The sequence below is a fragment of the Mesoplodon mirus genome (assembly GCF_964341445.2).
Source record: "Mesoplodon mirus genome assembly, chromosome: 13".
Taxonomy (NCBI): Eukaryota; Metazoa; Chordata; class Mammalia; order Artiodactyla; family Ziphiidae; genus Mesoplodon; species Mesoplodon mirus.
The window spans coordinates 7,651,353-7,668,050 of record NC_138989.1 but is presented as its reverse complement, the minus strand read 5'-3'; the positions used below and the strand labels follow the sequence as shown (position 1 = coordinate 7,668,050).

The 16,698-nt window shown below is 42.9% G+C and overlaps 1 protein-coding gene across 2 annotated transcripts; it reads right to left on the bottom strand.

The window, feature by feature from the left end:
- Positions 1-83: 83 nt before the first annotated feature.
- DIABLO (diablo IAP-binding mitochondrial protein) lies at positions 84-16,448 on the bottom strand. Of its 2 annotated transcripts, none has more exons than XM_082641494.1 (6): positions 16,357-16,448; positions 15,403-15,529; positions 12,021-12,152; positions 10,168-10,278; positions 9,886-9,982; positions 84-942 (listed from the first exon to the last, which is right to left on the bottom strand). In XM_082641494.1, the coding sequence occupies exons 1-6, from the start codon at positions 16,404-16,406 to the stop codon at positions 746-748; spliced, it is 714 nt and encodes a 237-aa protein (XP_082497620.1). In that variant the 5' UTR covers positions 16,407-16,448; the 3' UTR covers positions 84-745. The 2 variants fall into 2 exon arrangements, with proteins under 2 accessions (XP_082497620.1, XP_082497619.1); XM_082641493.1 differs by having other exon boundaries at positions 10,168-10,212; positions 16,357-16,447.
- Between the last annotated feature and the right edge of the window lie 250 nt (positions 16,449-16,698).

The window sequence follows — 16,698 nt, the reverse complement described above, 5'->3', positions numbered from 1 at the left end:
CTCGGGGCTCTTCCAGTCTGGAGGGGGTGGTGAAGGAGGGAGGCTGCCTAGGGCTCCAAAAGACACACACAAACGTCTTTTTTAAATGCAAAAAAAAATTATTCTCCTTTAGATACAACAGAGAAACTCCAAGGAAAGAAGGAAACGAGAAGTGTGTTGGAATAAGTCCTGTTAAGAGCACCAGGTAAACACTGCATCCAGTCCCTGGGCTTTTGGCTCCTTGGCCCGAGCTGTCCTTACAGGGCAATGGGGCCAGGTCACAGAAGGCATTAGAAACACTTACCAAAAAGAAATCTTACAAACACACAGGCTCCCCTTTCCCCAAAAAACTCACATCCCTATGGAGGGAGCAAATACTAAATCATATCTGAAAATGTAGATGGGGAACTGAGGTTTAACAGCTACTAAACTTGTGGACCTGAGAAGGCCCCTTCTCTCTGGCCAGGTTGGTGAGATGCTCTGGGTGGGAGGTAAAAAGATCAATGGATGAGAGGGCAGCTGTGCTGAGCAGGGTGAAATATTAACAGGCTGCAGGGCTAAGAACCAGGTCCAGTAGAAGCCTGAGACCGTGGAGATAGGGGTCAGGCACTCACAGCTCACAATGACCTCTGGTCTGATGGGCCAGGGCAGGACCTGCCTGACATGCCTCTCTGTGCAGAGAAAGCTGTGCTGACCCGGGGCTGGATGGCGTCTGCCCTTGCTTTCCCCAGGCCAAGTGGGCAGACGCGGGCGGCAGCTCAGGCCCTCAGTCCTCACGCAGGTAGGCCTCCTGCTCCGGCTCAGCCCTCTCGTCCCCTTCCTCCTGTGTTTTCTGTCGGAGTTCTTCTGTCTGTGCTTCTGCCAACTTGGCTTCTGCTTTCCGGGAAAGCTGGTGCACCCCCTGCACCTGCGACCTCACCAGCTGGATATGACTCCTGGCGGCCACAGAGGCCTGGTCCGCTCCTGCCAAAAGATGGGCCACTTATGCTCAGTGGACGCAAGGAAAGCCCGGGGGCTCTGTGGCTGTCATCTGAGCCTTTCTTGGGGCCACTTCCCCTGCCCTCCCCGCAGAGCAGAGAACCCTCTGCCCTCCACATCCAGGTCTGCATTTTACTCCTTATTGTCAAAACCCTGGCATTTTCCTCCAGCTGTCAGCAGCCATCATTGTTATGATCATCAAATGCAATTCCCACAATCACCTTTATAGCTACTCAGTTCTTAGTATAGATGTTTTAAGATTTTAATCTTTTTAACTGCACAAGTAATACATTTCTTTTTGACAAATGAAGAGATCACTAATAAAATTGCCAAACATCTCTCCTCACCCTACCCTATCCTCAGAGATAACATCTTTTAGAAGTTTAAAGGGCACCTTCCTCATCCTTTAAAATGTTACTATAAAGTAACATTTCGGGCTTCCCTGGTGGCGCAGTGGTTGAGAGTCCGCCTGCCGATGCAGGGGACACGGGTTCGTGCCCCGGTCCGGGAGGATCCCACATGCTGCGGAGCGGCTGGGCCCGTGAGCCATGGCCGCTGGGCCTGCGCGTCCGGAGCCTGTGCCCCGCAATGGGAGAGGCCACAACAGTGAGAGGCCCGCGTACCGCAAAAAAAATAAATAAATAAAGTAACATTTCATCTGTTTACTAGATGGGCTGCTGTCCAATTCATGAACTGTTGAATAAAGCCAATTAGGTCTTTTTTAAAAAGTTACTACATTCATATGGAATACATAGAAAAAATTTTTATGACTATAAATCTACAAAATGGCACAAACAGTATTTATTGAATGTATTTTGCAATTTTGTTTTTGAGCGCTATCATTTTACCTGCTGCTAGTGTATTTCACAATATAGATATCCATATTTATTAATTCATCTACAGAACATTCAAGCAGTTCTTTTATATGTTACTGCATTAATGAGAACCTTTAGTACAATGTAGAAAGATAGTGGAGGATAGCAGGTATCCTTGTATTTCTGGCGTTGATGGAAATGCTTCTCACATTTCACTATGAAATAGGATTATTTAACCATCATGTTAAGAACGTTCTCTCTATAATTGTACTCAGATTTAAATCGGAAATGGGCACTACATTTTACTGAAGGCTTCTGGGGCATACACTGATAGGATTACACAAGTGGCTTTTCTCCTATAATCTACTGTAGATAATCTCAAGTAGTGAACTAAATGTTGATAGGGTTTTTTTTGCCATATGTAGATTTTTAAAATTTTATTGAAATGTAGTTGATATACAATGTTGTGTTAGTTACTACTGCACAGGAAAGTGGTTCAGTTACACATATATATGCATTCTTTTTTTTTAATATTCTTTTCCATTATGGTTTATCGTAAGATCCTGAATAGAGTTCCCTGTGCTCTACAGTAGGACCTTGTTGTTTATCCATCCTATATATAAAAGCTTACATCTGCTAACCCCAGCCTCCCACTCCATCCCTCCCCTAATGCCCTTGGCAACCACCAGTCTGTTCTCTCTGTCCCTGATTTTGTTTCTGTTTCATAGATAAGTTCATGTGTGTCATATTTTGGATTCACATATAAGTGATATCATATGGTATTATTTGTCTTTCTCTTTCTGACTTACTTCACTTAGTATGATAATCTCTAGTTGCATCCATGTTGCTGCAAATGGCATTATTTTGTTCTTTTTTATGGCTGAGTAGTATTCTATTGTATATATGTACATCTTCTTTAACCATTCATCTGTCAATGGAGATTTAAGTTGTTTCCATGTCTTGGCTATTGTGAATAGTGCTGCTGTGAACATAGGGGTGCATGTAGTTTTTGAATTATAGTTTTGTCCAGATACATGCCCAGGAGTGGGATTGCTGGATCATATGGCGACTCTATTTTTAGTTTTCTGAGGAACCTCCATACAGTTTTCCACAGTGGCTGCACCAACTTACCCTCCCACCAACAGTGTAGGAGAGTTCCCTTTTCTCCACACCCTCTCTGGCATTTGTTACTTGTAGACTTTTTAATGATGGCCATTCTGACTGGTGTGGGGTGGTACCTTATTGTAGTTTTGATTTACATTTCTCTAATAATTAGCGATGTTGAGCATCTTTTCATGTGTCTATTGGCCATATGTATTTCTTCTTTGGAGAAATGTCTACTTAAGTCTTCTGCCCATTTTTCGATTGGGTTGTTTGCTTTTTTGTTGTTGAGTTGTAGGAGCTGTTTATATATTTTGGAAATTAAGCCCTTGTTAGTCACATTGTTTGCAAATATTTTCTACCACTGTGTAGGCTGTCTTTTCGTTTTGTTTATGGTTTCCTTTGCTGTGCAAAAGCTTTTAAGTTCAAGTCCCATTTGTTTACTTTTGTTTTTATTTCCATTGCCTTGGGAGACTGACCTAAGAAAACATTGCTATGATTTATGTCAGAGAATGTTTTGTCTATGTTGATAGGTTTTTTAAATGTTGAATTATCATTTTATTTTGAAGATAAATGGTTATATTTGATTTATATCTATATTCATAAGTGATACTGAACTATAGTTTTTTTGTTCTGGTGCTGGGCAAGTCCAGTTTGGGATCAGGCCTATGCTGGCTTTAGACAATTATAATAGTTGGGAGGCTTGTCATCATTTTTTGGTACACTTTCTATAACACAGGAATTATGTTTCTTGAAGATTTGATAAAACTCTCCCACAAAATTGCCTGAGCTTAGTGTCTATGTTGGGGGAACAGATTCTTTGTGAATACTATTTCAACTTTTGTGGTTACTGATCTTGGATTCTTTACTTCTTGGGCCACCTTAGGATTTACATAAAGATCATAATATTCTCTTATGAGTTAAAACCCCTCCATATCTATAATAGCTCCTTCTGATGTTACTTCTGCTCTCTAAAAAGTTATACTTGCCAAACCTAATTTTTAAATTCTTTTCAAGGAACCAGTTTGCCTTTCTGACTATTTACTTTTGGCAGCATTGTGTCCTCATTGCCGCACACAGGCTTTCTCTAGTTGCGGTGAGCAGGGGCTGCTCTTCATTGTGGTGCGTGGGCTTCTCACTGCAGTGGCTTCTCTTGTTGCGGAGCACGGGCTCTAGGCGTGCGGGCTTCAGTAGCTGTGGCATGCAGGCTCAGCAGTTGTGGCTTGCGGGCTCTAGAGCTCAGGCTCAGTAGTTGTGGCACACGGGCTTAGTTGCTCCACGGCATGTGGCATCTTCTCAGACCAGGGCTAGAACCCGTGTCCCCTGCATTGGCAAGTGGATTCTTAACCACTGCACCACCAGGGAAGCCCCTATTTCTTTTCAGTCTTTTTATACCTTTTCTTTCTTTTATTCCACATTGTCTGAATTTATTTTGCTTTCTCTAACTTACTGGGTTAAAAGTTTAATTAATTTATTTTCAGTTCTTCTTAGTACAGTGAACATTACCTGTCACTTATGGCTGCTGTTCTTTTTATTTATGACATGTGCCTTTAAATAAGGGTCAATTTCTATTTAAGAGCTACTTGTATACAACTCTCTGGGTCTGCTATGTACAAGACTTATGACAGTTCTAAATACATTTAAATTTCCATTTTTCTTTATTGAGGTATAGTTGATTTACGATAGTATATAAGTTTTAGGTGTACAACATAGTTATTCACAATTTTAAAGGTTCTAATCCATTTATAGTTACTGTAAAATACTGGCTATGTTTTCTGTGCTGTTCAGTATATCCTTGCAGCTTATTTATTTTATACATAGTAGTTTATACCTCTTCATCCTCTCCCCACTGGTAACCACTAGTTTGTTCTCTGTATCTGTGAGTCTGTTTTGTTATATTCACTAGTTTTATTTTTTAGATTCCACATATAAGTGATATCATACAGTATTTGTCTTTGTGTCTGACTTATTTTACTAAGACTAAACCTTGCAAGTCCGTCCATGTTGTTGCAAATGGCAAAACTTCATTCTTTTATGGCTGAGTAATATTCCACTGTATGTATACACCACATCTTTATCCATTCATCTGTTGATGGACACTTAGGTTGCTTCCAAATCTTGGCTATTGTAAATAATGCTGCTATGAATATTGGGGTGCATATATCTTTTTGAATTCACAGTTTCATTTTCTTCAGAGATATACCCAGGAGTGGAAAGGAATTGCTGGATCATATGGTGGTTCTATTTTTTTTTCTTTTTTTTCCTCTCTTTTTTTTTTTTTTTTTTTTTGCTGTGCTGCTTGGCTTGTGGGATCTTAGTTCCCCAACCAGGGACTGAACCCGTGCCCTTGGCAATGAAAATGCAGAGTCCTAAACACTGGACCACCAGGGAATTCCCACTATTTTCAGTTTAAGGTGAATCAGTTATACATACACGTATATCCACTCTTTTTTAGATTCTTTTCCCATATAGGTCATTACAGAGTATTGAGTTCCGGGTGCTATACAGTAGGTCCTTATTAGTTATCTATTTTATACATAGTAGTGTATATATGTCAATCCCAATCTCTCAATTTATCCCTCCCCCGAACCTTTCCCCCGGTAACGATAAGTTTGTTTTCTACAGCTGTGACTCTATTTCTGTTTTGTAAATAAGTTCATCTGTATCATTTTTTTTGGTTCCACATATAAGCGATAATCATATGATATTTGTCCTTCTCTGACTTACTTCACTCAGTATGACTATCTCTAGGTCCACCCATGTTGCTGCAAATGGCATTATTTCGTTCCTTTTCATGGCTGAGTAATATTCCATTGTATGTATGCACCACATCTTCTCTATCCACTCTTCTGCTGATGGACATTTAGGTTCCTTCCATGTCCAGGCTACTGTAAATACTGCTGCAGTGAACACTGGGGTGCATGTTACCTTTTCAAATTACCGTTTTCTCTGGATATATGCCCAGGAGCGGGATTGCTGGATCATATGGTAGTTCTATTTGCAGTTTTTTAAGGAACCTCCATACTGTTCTCCACAATGGTTGCACCAATTTACATTCCCACCAACAGTGTAGGAGGGTTCCCTTTTCTCCACACCCTCTCCAGCATTTATTGTTTGTACATTTTTGGATGATGGCCATTCTGACCGGTGTGAGGTGACACCTCACTGCATTTTTGAATTGCATTTCTCTAATGATTAGTGATACTGACATCTTCTAATGTGCTTCTTGGCCATCTGTATGTCTTCTTTGGCAAAATGTTTATTTAGATCTTCTGCCCATATTCTGATTGGGTTGTTTGTTTTTCTGTTACTGGGCTGCATGAACTGTTTGTATATTTTGGAGATTAATCCCTTGTTGGGCACTTCCTTTGCAAATATTTTCTCCCATCCTATAGGTTGTCTTTTTGTTTTGTTTATGGTTTCCTTTGCTGTGCAAAAGCTTTTAAGTTTAATTAGGTTCCATTTGTTTATTTTTATTTTCATTACTCTAGGAGGTGGATCAAAAAAGATATTGCTGTGATTTATGTCAGTGTTCTGCCTATGTTTCCCTCTAAGAGTTTTATAGTATCTGGCCTTACACTTAGGTCTTTAATCCATTTTGAGTTTATTTTTGTGTATGGTGTTAGAGAGTGTTCTAATTTCATTCTTTCACATGTAGCTGTCCAGTTTTCCCAGCACCACTTATTGAAAAGAGACTTTTTGCCATTGTATATTCTTGCCTCCTTTGTCACAGATTAGTTGACCATAGGTGTGTGGGTTTATTTTTAGTTTTTTGAGTAACCTCCATACTGTTTATCACAGTGGCTGCACCATTTTACATTGCCACCAACAGTGTACCAGGGTTCCCTTTTCTCCATTCTCACTGACATTTGTGACTTATGATCTTTTTTTTTTTTTTCTTTTTGCAGTATGCGGGCCTCTCACTGTTGTGGCCTCTCCCGTTGCGGAGCACAGGCTCCGGACGCGCAGGCCCAGCGGCCATGGCTCACGGGCCCAGCCGCTCCGCGGCATATGGGATCCTCCCAGACCGGGGCACGAACCCGCATCCCCTGCATCGGCAGGCGGACTCTCAACCACTGCGCCACCAGGGAGGCCCTTATGATCTTTTTATGATAGCCATTCTGACAGGTGAGGTGATACCTCACTGTGGTTTTGATTTGCATTTCTCTGATGATTAGCGATGTTGAGCATCTTTTCATGCATCCACTGGCCATCTGTACGTTGTCTTTGGAAAATGTCTATTCAGATCTTCTTTCCATTCTTAAATCAGGGTTTTTGATATTGAGTTGTAAGAGTTAAATTTCCATTTTGATCTTTGGTGAGGAAGGGGGGGTATCAAGTCATTTGCTGAGTCTTTATCACTTGGCATAAAAATCAATTTCTGTACATGTTGTATACTATTTGAATTTGAAGAGAATTTTTTTTTGGGGGGGAGGGCAAAATTTTGTATTCAGTATATGTATTTGGTTAAGCTTTTAAAAACCATTCTGTTCCAACACTTACTAGTTTTGTTTTGGTCTTGACCTGTGAGCCCAAGATGGGTATCAAGCCCCACTTCTCCTTGTAAGCCTGTCAGTTTTTGCCGCATTAGGCACACGATTCATGACTGGTGTCCTGATGAACTGTTCTGTCCCTTTCAGTGCTCTTTGTCTGGAATCCCCCTTCAGATTCGGACATGGCTCTGCCACCTTTTTGGGGGTAGATTTCTTTTTGTTAGTAATGGTTTAGTTTATCTTAAAATTCTAAACCTGCCTATGCGTTTTTGTTTTAGATGTGCCTCTGTAAACGGTTTTAGCTAGAATTATTTTTTAATACATTCAGAAAGTATCATTTAATATGTAAATTTATTCTAATTAACAGGCTTTCTTTTTTTTTTTTTTGCGGTATGCGGGCCTCTCACTGTTGTGGCCTCTCCCGTTGCAGAGCACAGGCTCTGGACGTGCAGGCTGAGCAACCATGGCTCACAGGCCTAGCTGCTCCGTGGCATGTGGGATCTTCCCAGACTGGGGCACAAACCTGTGTCCCCTGCATCGGCAGGCGGACTCTCAACCACTGCACCACCAGGGAAGCCCAACAGGCTTTATTTCTTAAACCTTTCCTGCCTTAACTGAATTTTATCAACTTTTCCCTCCTCGCCCCCCCCAAATCTTTTTGAAGTGTTTAACAGTGTCTAATGTTAAGCCATTGTCTCTCTTCTCAAGAAAGCTTAGCATGCTTTCACTTCTTCCCCAAACTGATTTGATTACTTAAAAATTTAACACTCAGGGGGCTCCCCTGGTGGCACAGTGGTTGAGAATCTGCCTGCCAATGCAGGGGACACAGTTCAGTCCCTGGCCCAAGAAGATCCCACATGCTGTGGAGCAACTAAGCCTGTGCGCCACAACTACTGAAGCCTGTGTGCCTAGAGCCCATGCTCCATGATAGAAGCCACCGCAATGATAAGCCTGTGCACTGCAACAAAGAGTAGCCCCCGCAACTAGAGAAAGCCCATGCACAGCAACGAAGACCCAACACAGCCAAAAATAAATTTATTTTTTAAAAAAATGAACACTCAGAGCTTTTGACAAGTTTTACTAAATTTTCATTAGTTTTGTATCTCAGTTGCTTCTTTCTAATTTTTCTTTACGCAGTTTTTCCAGAAAGCATAAGCAGTTGGTAAGCTGAGTCTTTATGTCTGAAAACATCTTTTATTCTCACATTTTAAAGATATTTGGATGGTTTTTTGTCACCTTGCATCTAGGGTTGCAGATAAGAAGATTAATGTCTGATTATACTTCCTTTGTAAGTTATTCTGTTTTTTTCTTATAGTTTTTAGGATTTTTCTTTGTATAGTTTTTGTTTTTTACCATATGAGGTATATTTTAAATTCTGTTCAGAACCTTTGTGAGCCCTTTCAATCAGTTCTGGGAAAATGTCTTTTTTCAGATAATGCTTATAATTTACTCTCCCTCTTTTCTCCTGCTAGATCTAAGCCTAGTGAGTGGTGAGGGCTGCCTGGGACTGTTCCTGCTGTAGAACCCTCAGCAAACCTCCCTGTGAGTGGTGAGGGCTGCCTGGGACTGTTCCTGCTGTAGAACCCTCAGCAAACCTCCCTGTTCACTGCACCTGGAAACCCTGCTCCCACCTTTGGTGTGCCACTACTAAAATGCTACTTTTACACTTCTGTTGTTTCGCTCTTCATTCCAATCCTGTTTTCAGAATCTCTTATTCCTCGGGCATTAGTTAACTAACAAAGAATTTTTTGTTTTTACTTTAAAAATCTTTTATATCTTTAAGATTTGAGAAAACAAAACCACTTTAACAAACCAGTTTCCTAATAAGAATTTCTGTGGTGACATAGTTTGGGCCCAACCAGGTAAGATGTCAAATGAGGGGTTCCCTCAAATACATTTAATTAGAAAACCATTCAGCTCAAGCCCACTGGATGGATAGTGATGGTTTAAAAACGCCTGGTGAATGAATAACTGCATTTTCTATATGCAGGCACCAAGGCACAGAGGATGAAGCCCTGGCTACCAGGGGCAAAGGCTTTAGAATTTGACCTACCTTGCTGAATCCCCGTTTGGCTGCTTACTTACTGTGTACCACAGCATGCTGGGTGAATTACTTAACCCCCTCTGTCAGTTTCTTCATCTATAAAGTGGGAATGATGACAGTAACTCCTACTTTAAAGGAACTATGGGGGTTAAATGTCTATAAAATGTTTACCACAAAGCCTGAAATATAGATACTAGTTAGTTATTCATAAATTATCCAGGTTATTTAAAAATAAAATGTTCAAAAACTATTTGGAAGCAATCAAAATTTCCGGCTGACAGTAGTTTTATCATTTCTCTTTTCTAGATATTAACTATCTAGCTTCTATGGGTCTGGTCTACAAGGGCGTTAATTTTTCCTTTGTGCAGATGAAATATTGGTTAATATATTGGAAATGGTTACAGCCACAATATCCCTCACTTTTCAGCTAGATGAAAACTCAAACAGCACCTCCAGGGTAAGAACTTTAACCTACCAGTTTGGTATGCAGCTTCTGCTGCCATCTCTGAAAGACTAACTGCAGTCATCCAGGTGGTTTCCAACTTCAAGTACTCTTGCTGTTTTGAAGTCATCTATAAATTAAACAAAGCACTTTAGACAACATGACTCTGCATTACGTCATTAAGCACATTTAAATGGACTATCCAATAGTAGACTGAGAGAACAGCTACTGGTAAAACACCTTCATTCAATCATTTAGATAACCACAATGAGGTAGGAGCACTAATACAGAAACGCCAAGTAACTTTTTGCTCACCTCAACTCTGGCTCCTATGATCACCTGCCACACTTCGTCTTCCTCCTGTGAATTCATTTTCCCAAGTAAACTCGTGTATTGTCGGTACAGAGAAATTAAGGTATAAACAGCCTACAAATATAGAATAAATGAGTAAAATAAGTGAGGCATATTAGGGTTAGTGAGACTTACACCTCAAGGTGAAGTCCCATTGCAGCAAACTGGCTCTTCAGTCCTCATGCCTCACTGAACCTGCAGTATTGTATGAAGTAGAGGCATTATCCTAGGACATCAGTATCTCCACTTGTAAACTTCTGTGTTTTAAAAGCTTGTTAGCAATTTAGACATACAAAAAGAACGTAACGCAGATGGAAAACTCAGAAAACTGGGAATAAAGCTGCTGGAAAATGAAGGTAAAGAAACATATAAATGAGACTTTTTAAAATGATTCTGATTATCCACATACTCTCTATTAGCTCAGATCAGTGGTTTTCAAACTGTCCTCACATAGAAACCCCTGGTACCCCCAACTGAACCAGATCAGCATGGTTCCCCTGTCTTATATACCGGGCTGCTATATTTAAGATTTTTCTTTTAAAAAGGGTTCCTGAACAGTGAGGCTGACCACAGCCCCTTCCCAGAGGGCGAGTGTCCCACCTGCAGGGGCCCTACATTAAATAAGGATAAAGCAAAACTCTAATTCAAAAAGATACAAGCACCCCTATGTTCACAGCAGCACTATTTACAACAGCCAAGACATGGAAGCAACCTAAGTGTCCACTGACAGGTGAATGGATAAAGATGAGGTACATATATACAATGGAATATTACTCAGCTATAAAAAAGAATGGAACAGGAGCTTCCCTGGTGGCACAGTGGTTAAGAATCTGCCTGCCAACACAGGGGACACAGGTTGAAGCCCTGGTCTGGGAAGATCCCACATGCTGCGGAGCAACTAAGCCCATGTGCCGCAACTACTGAGTCTGCGCCCTAGAGCCCACGAGCCGCAACTACTGAAGCTCACACGCTTAGAGCCCGTGCTCTGCAACAAGAGAAGCCACCACAAGGAGAAGCCCACACACCGCAATGAAGAGTAGCCCCCGCTCGCCACAACTAGAGAAGCCCATGCACAGCAACAAAGGCCCAACTCAGCCAAAAATAAATAAATAAATAAATATTTATTTTTAAAATGGATAATGTCATTTGCAGCAACATGATCATACTAAGTGAAGTACCCCAGAAAAAGACAAATCATGTGATATCACTTGTATGTGGAATCTAAAATAATGCTACAAATGAACTTACAAAACAGAAACAGACTCGCAGATATAGAGAACAGACTTGTGGATGCCGAGGGGGAGGGAGGTGAGGGAAAGATGGATTGGGAGTTTGGGATTAGCAGGTGCAAACTATTATATAGAGAATGCATAAACAACAGCACAGGAAACTATATTCAATATCCTGTGATAAACCATAATGGAAAAGAATATGAAGAAGAATATATGTGTAACTGAATCACTTTGCTGTACAGCAGAAATTAACACAACATTGTAAATCAACTATACTTCAATAAAAAAATTTTTTTAATAAAATAAAATGAATAATAAAAAGGGTTCCTGGAGAAAGTCTAAAAACCAGTAATTTAGATCAGGACTCAGCCAACTTTTTTTTGGAAAGGGCCAGAGAGTGGCCCTACAATCTCTGTTTGCAACTATTCAACTCACGAAAGCAGTCATAGACAATACACAAAAAAAACGAGCCTGACCGTGTACCAATCCAACTACAAACGCAGGCATCAGATCCGATTTGATCTGTGAGCCACAGTTTGCTAACCACTGACTTAGATGACCAAGACTTAACAAGAGGACACTTACCTTAGTATATTCAGTGATTGCTTCAATCAATGCATATGTGGTCTGAGAGAGAAAGGTAGAGGTGCTATCTGTTACCAAAGACACAGCCCTCCTCATTAACGCATCATTACTAAGAGGATGAGGCTCCGGTTTCTGAAACACACAAACATTTTTAGTCAATTTTGAACCTAAAGCTCGAGCTGGGATCATAGACAGCCAAGTGAAAAATGTAATTCTCACACTGCAACTGCACTATGATGCTTCTGTGTTACCTTTTTCTTTTTAAGCTTTATTTTCGCTATTTAAGACAACATATGAAAATAATTCTAGAATATGCTTTCTACCTACTTTTGTTGCTTATTCTCTGCTCCAAAAAGCAAAGTATTTCTTTTTATCAAATAAAAGGCTAGTATTTATAATCAACAAATTTCATGAAGTTATGATTCATTCATTACCACAGTGCTAGATGCTTGGGATATAAAGATAAATTAGAAAATTAATGCAATCAAGTACCATGGGAGCTGTGGAAGAAGTCTGGAGGGGCACATGTAAGATAGCAATCACTTCTACGTTGAATGAGAATAACTTAGAAAAGGCTTCATAGAGTTGACAAGGATTAAGCTGAGTCTAAGGAAGTAAATGGTGGAGAGGGCAAATCTGCAGAATGAGCTGTACAGTCTTGATGTGGGGGAGAGGAGACACTTCCCTCTGACCTCAGCTGTTGTTTAAAAAAAAAAGAAGGGCAGTATAACTATCTCACGAGTTAAGGGAATGTGGTGGCCAACTTGATTAAATATTGGCAACTATGATGACAAGTCATCCCTAACTTTCCCTTTTTCTCCCATAGCAGAGGATTTATTGTATCAGAACTAACAATCCCTCTATCGTCTGTTGTCTTTTTGCTATTTAAAGTATAAGCACACTGAATCACTACCTGTTGAAAGTAGCAATCAAGAAATATCTCTGATACATGAACAAATCATGAATTTTATCATATTTATATTTCATTCAATCAACTAAGTAAGTATTCATTATGTACCTAGCACTGAGGGGCTAGAAAGGAAAGAATGATATCATCTCTGCTCGTGAGAAGCTAACTTTGACCTGTTCTGATAATCTGTGTCTTCATAATGCTCTCCATTTTACAAGGCATGTGTACTTGTTCCTCACAACAGTCTAGGTATTAGCACTTCTCTTTTAATGAGGACATGGAAGCTCAGAATAGTTATGTAACTCTCCTCAAAAGTACACATGTAGACCTCAAACCAAATCTTCTCACTCCCAAGTTTCCATTATGCTCTGCTGACTCAGGGGAGTCAAATAGATTATCATCAAATATCAAAATAGACAATATAAGTGGTCAGAGAGGGAAATCATTGTTGGCCAGGAACTAGGAAAGCCTTTAAAAAGAGGTGGGAGCTTCCCTGGTGGCACAGTGGTTGAGAGTCCGCCTGCCAATGCAGGGGACACGGGTTCGTGCCCCGGTCCGGGAAGATCCCACATGCCGCGGAGCGGCTGGGCCCGTGAGCCATGGCCGCTGAGCCTGTGCGTCCGGAGCCTGTGCTCCGCAACGGGAGAGGCCACAGCAGTGAGAGGCCCGCGTACCGCAAAACGAAACAACACAACAAAACAAAAAAAAGAGGTGGGATTTGGGTCTCAAGACAACTAGGATTAGCATGGACATGCGTCCTGGGTTAGAAGAAACGATGAGGAAAAGAATACATGTGATGTATGCAGGGGACGTCGGGAATCTAGCCTGGTTGGAGTGGATGGCACCAGGGAGATGAGACTGGCTAGGGCACTGGAGTGCGAGGAGAGTTTGCTGGATTGTAGCTCTGTGACACATTACGGGGAACCACTGCAGGCTCTGAAGAACGAAAGTGGTACTGCTGTCCCTACAGGAGAATGACTAGAGGCTCCTGTCAACCAGAGGCTCCTGGCATGTGGCCTAGAACTGAGGTAACTAGGGCTTAAGAATAGTATACGAACTAGAAAGGACAAACACAGGGGGCTCCTCTGGTGGCACAGTGGTTAAGACTCCGCGCTCCCAATGCAGTGGGCCTGGGTTCTTTCTCTGGTCAGGGAACTAGATTCCACATGTGTGCTGTAACTAAGAGTGCATGTGCTGCAACTAAGGAGCCGGGGAGCCACAACTAAGACCTAGCGCAACCAACCAAATAAATAGGTAAACATTAAAAAGAAATAAAAAGGACAAACACACAAAAAATCTTTTGGAGGAAGAAAGGCTGTCCTAACAATGACTGAAAATGGCTTGGTGTCCAAGTAAGGATTTTAGGGTTAAAGGGTCATTAGTACAGAGATGAGGGCTGAAGTGAGGCACAAAAAGGGAAAGGCTCACGAGTGAGCCTCAGAAGATGCTGAAAATACTTGTGATAGATGGAATTAATCTTGTTGCTGTGATAAACACACACTTAAGTATCAGGAATGTTTTGCCAAAATGGGGTTTGCCGATTTCTTATTTAGCTCTTCCTGATAAAGCATATAACCAACGGTTTTTTAATAAGGTACCACTTTCATATCACTGTCTACTTGACAACTCCACCTAGATGTCATTTCCAAAACTGAACTCTTGGTCTCTTCCTCCCCAAACCCATTCCTCTCCATCCCAGTATATGGCAACAGCATTCTCTCCGTTGCTTAGGCCTTTTAAAAGTACTGGAAGCGAAGTTATATACTTCACACCTAACCCATTGGCAACTCCTGCTGATGGCATTCAGCCCGCTCCCCCCACCCAAGCCAAGCCCGCGATCATCTCATGCCTGGACCCCTGCTGGTCTTTTTAGTTCCACACAGCCACCTTTAAAAACTTACATCAGATCATAATAATCTTATGTTACAATCCTCTGTGGCTTCTTTTCCATAATAAAATCCAAAGCTCTACAATGGCCCACAAAGTACAGAAGTCAAAGCACATTCTGGTCCTGAGCTAACTCTGTGAGCTGAGCTCATCTATTTCTCTCTGTCTCTCCCCCTCTCATTCCACTTTCTCCTCTTCCTTCTCTCCAGAATGTAAGCTTTATGAAAGCAGAAACTTCGTTTGATTTGCTCGTACGGTCTCAGTGTGTATAGCACGTAAAAGTTGCCCAATAAATTTTTGTTGAATGAAAGACTATCTTGTTGACACTGTAATATGTTCTTTTCTTTCTTCCCTCTTTATACAATCTGACCAACTTGACACAGTGTTCCTACCAAATAATACTATTAAAATGGAAATATTACTATATTTGCTCAGCTCTGACAAGAAGATGCCGATACACTAGAAAGTGGGGAGGGGCGCGGGGTAAAACCATGAGAGCTTGTCAGATGCTTCACTGCCCACCTGGGACTTCACAAGAGGACACAGTACACAAAGACAACACGGAGTGACAGGACAGTACTTCACCTGTGCAATAGGAACTGCACACAGGGTTACCCCAAATCCAGCAGCCACGGTTTTGTGCCATGGTCTTATCAATTCCGAGAAAGAGCGCTTCTCACCGTTAGCCACGACTGGCACACACTGTTTGTACCTAGAAACAGAAGTCAAATTTAGTAAGGCACAACCACCAACCTGTGAACGCCTCTTCAATTTACTGTTATTTGCAGGGGCTGGAGACTCAAACTCGGGCCACGCTGGAACCCACACGACAGGACTCTGTGCGGAGCTGGGGGGACTGGAAAGGCCCGGGCTAGAAGAAACCGCTACTTGGCTCCCCGCGCGGGAAGGCGGGCCGATGGTGCCGCAGTTTAAGAGTTACCAGGTGTGGACGTTTAAGAGGTGGCCTCAAAGCCTTTTAAAAACTCAGGCCAAAATAAAACGCTTCTGCAGGCAGGATTTAGCGCTGGCCCTCTGGCCTAGGCTGCAAGTGCTCTGATGGTCCCCTGGAGCCCGCAGACGTCAGGAGGCCGAGGGAGCAGGGCCCGCGGGGAGACAGGCAAGTTCCTGGGGCTCCTCCGCCCTCACGGAAAACCTCCTCCGGGAACCCGCCGCCTGCCCGGGCCTCTCCCCCTACTCTCCCCAGTGACTTCAATGGGCCAACGAGAGTCACTTCGCGGGCAGGCCGAGCGCCCCCCAAAAGACAGCCCGAGAGTGGGGGAACGCGCTTTCGGCAGGTGGGAAAACGGAAAAGCCGTCAGTGAGACACGAAGCCCGGGCTTGGCCGAGGAGGAGGGAGGCCTCTGGCCCGAGGCAGAGGTGGGACGTCCTCAGACCTCCGAGAGGGGCGGGACGCCATGACCCTCTCGGCTGAGAAGGGAAGCGCGCGCCCGCAAGGCCGGGGCTGCGGCCCGGGCGCGGCGCTCTCAGCGTCCCCTCCCTCTGTCCGACCCTGACCTCCTACACGACCTCAGGCCTTACCTGAAGAAGAAGGCTACGCTCCGCGACAGCCAACTCCGTAGAGCCGCCATCCCGCGTCGAACGGACCTCACACGCACACGCCGGAAGTGACGCCACTTCGGAGCGGGGGGCGGGCACGCGGCCCCCAATTGAGATGGCCTCTTCACATGACCACACCCCCCACCCGAGGGCGCAGCCGGGATTGGACAGACGGGGAGAGAGGGGGAGGGGCTGAGGGTAAAGGCTCTAATGGCCTGGCGGGACACCCGACTGCCGGAGCTTCCGCGTGGGGCGGGGCGGGCCGTGTGAGGACGCGGAGCGGGCGGAGCCAAGCCGGCAGTCGTGGAGGGTGGTTGGACTGAG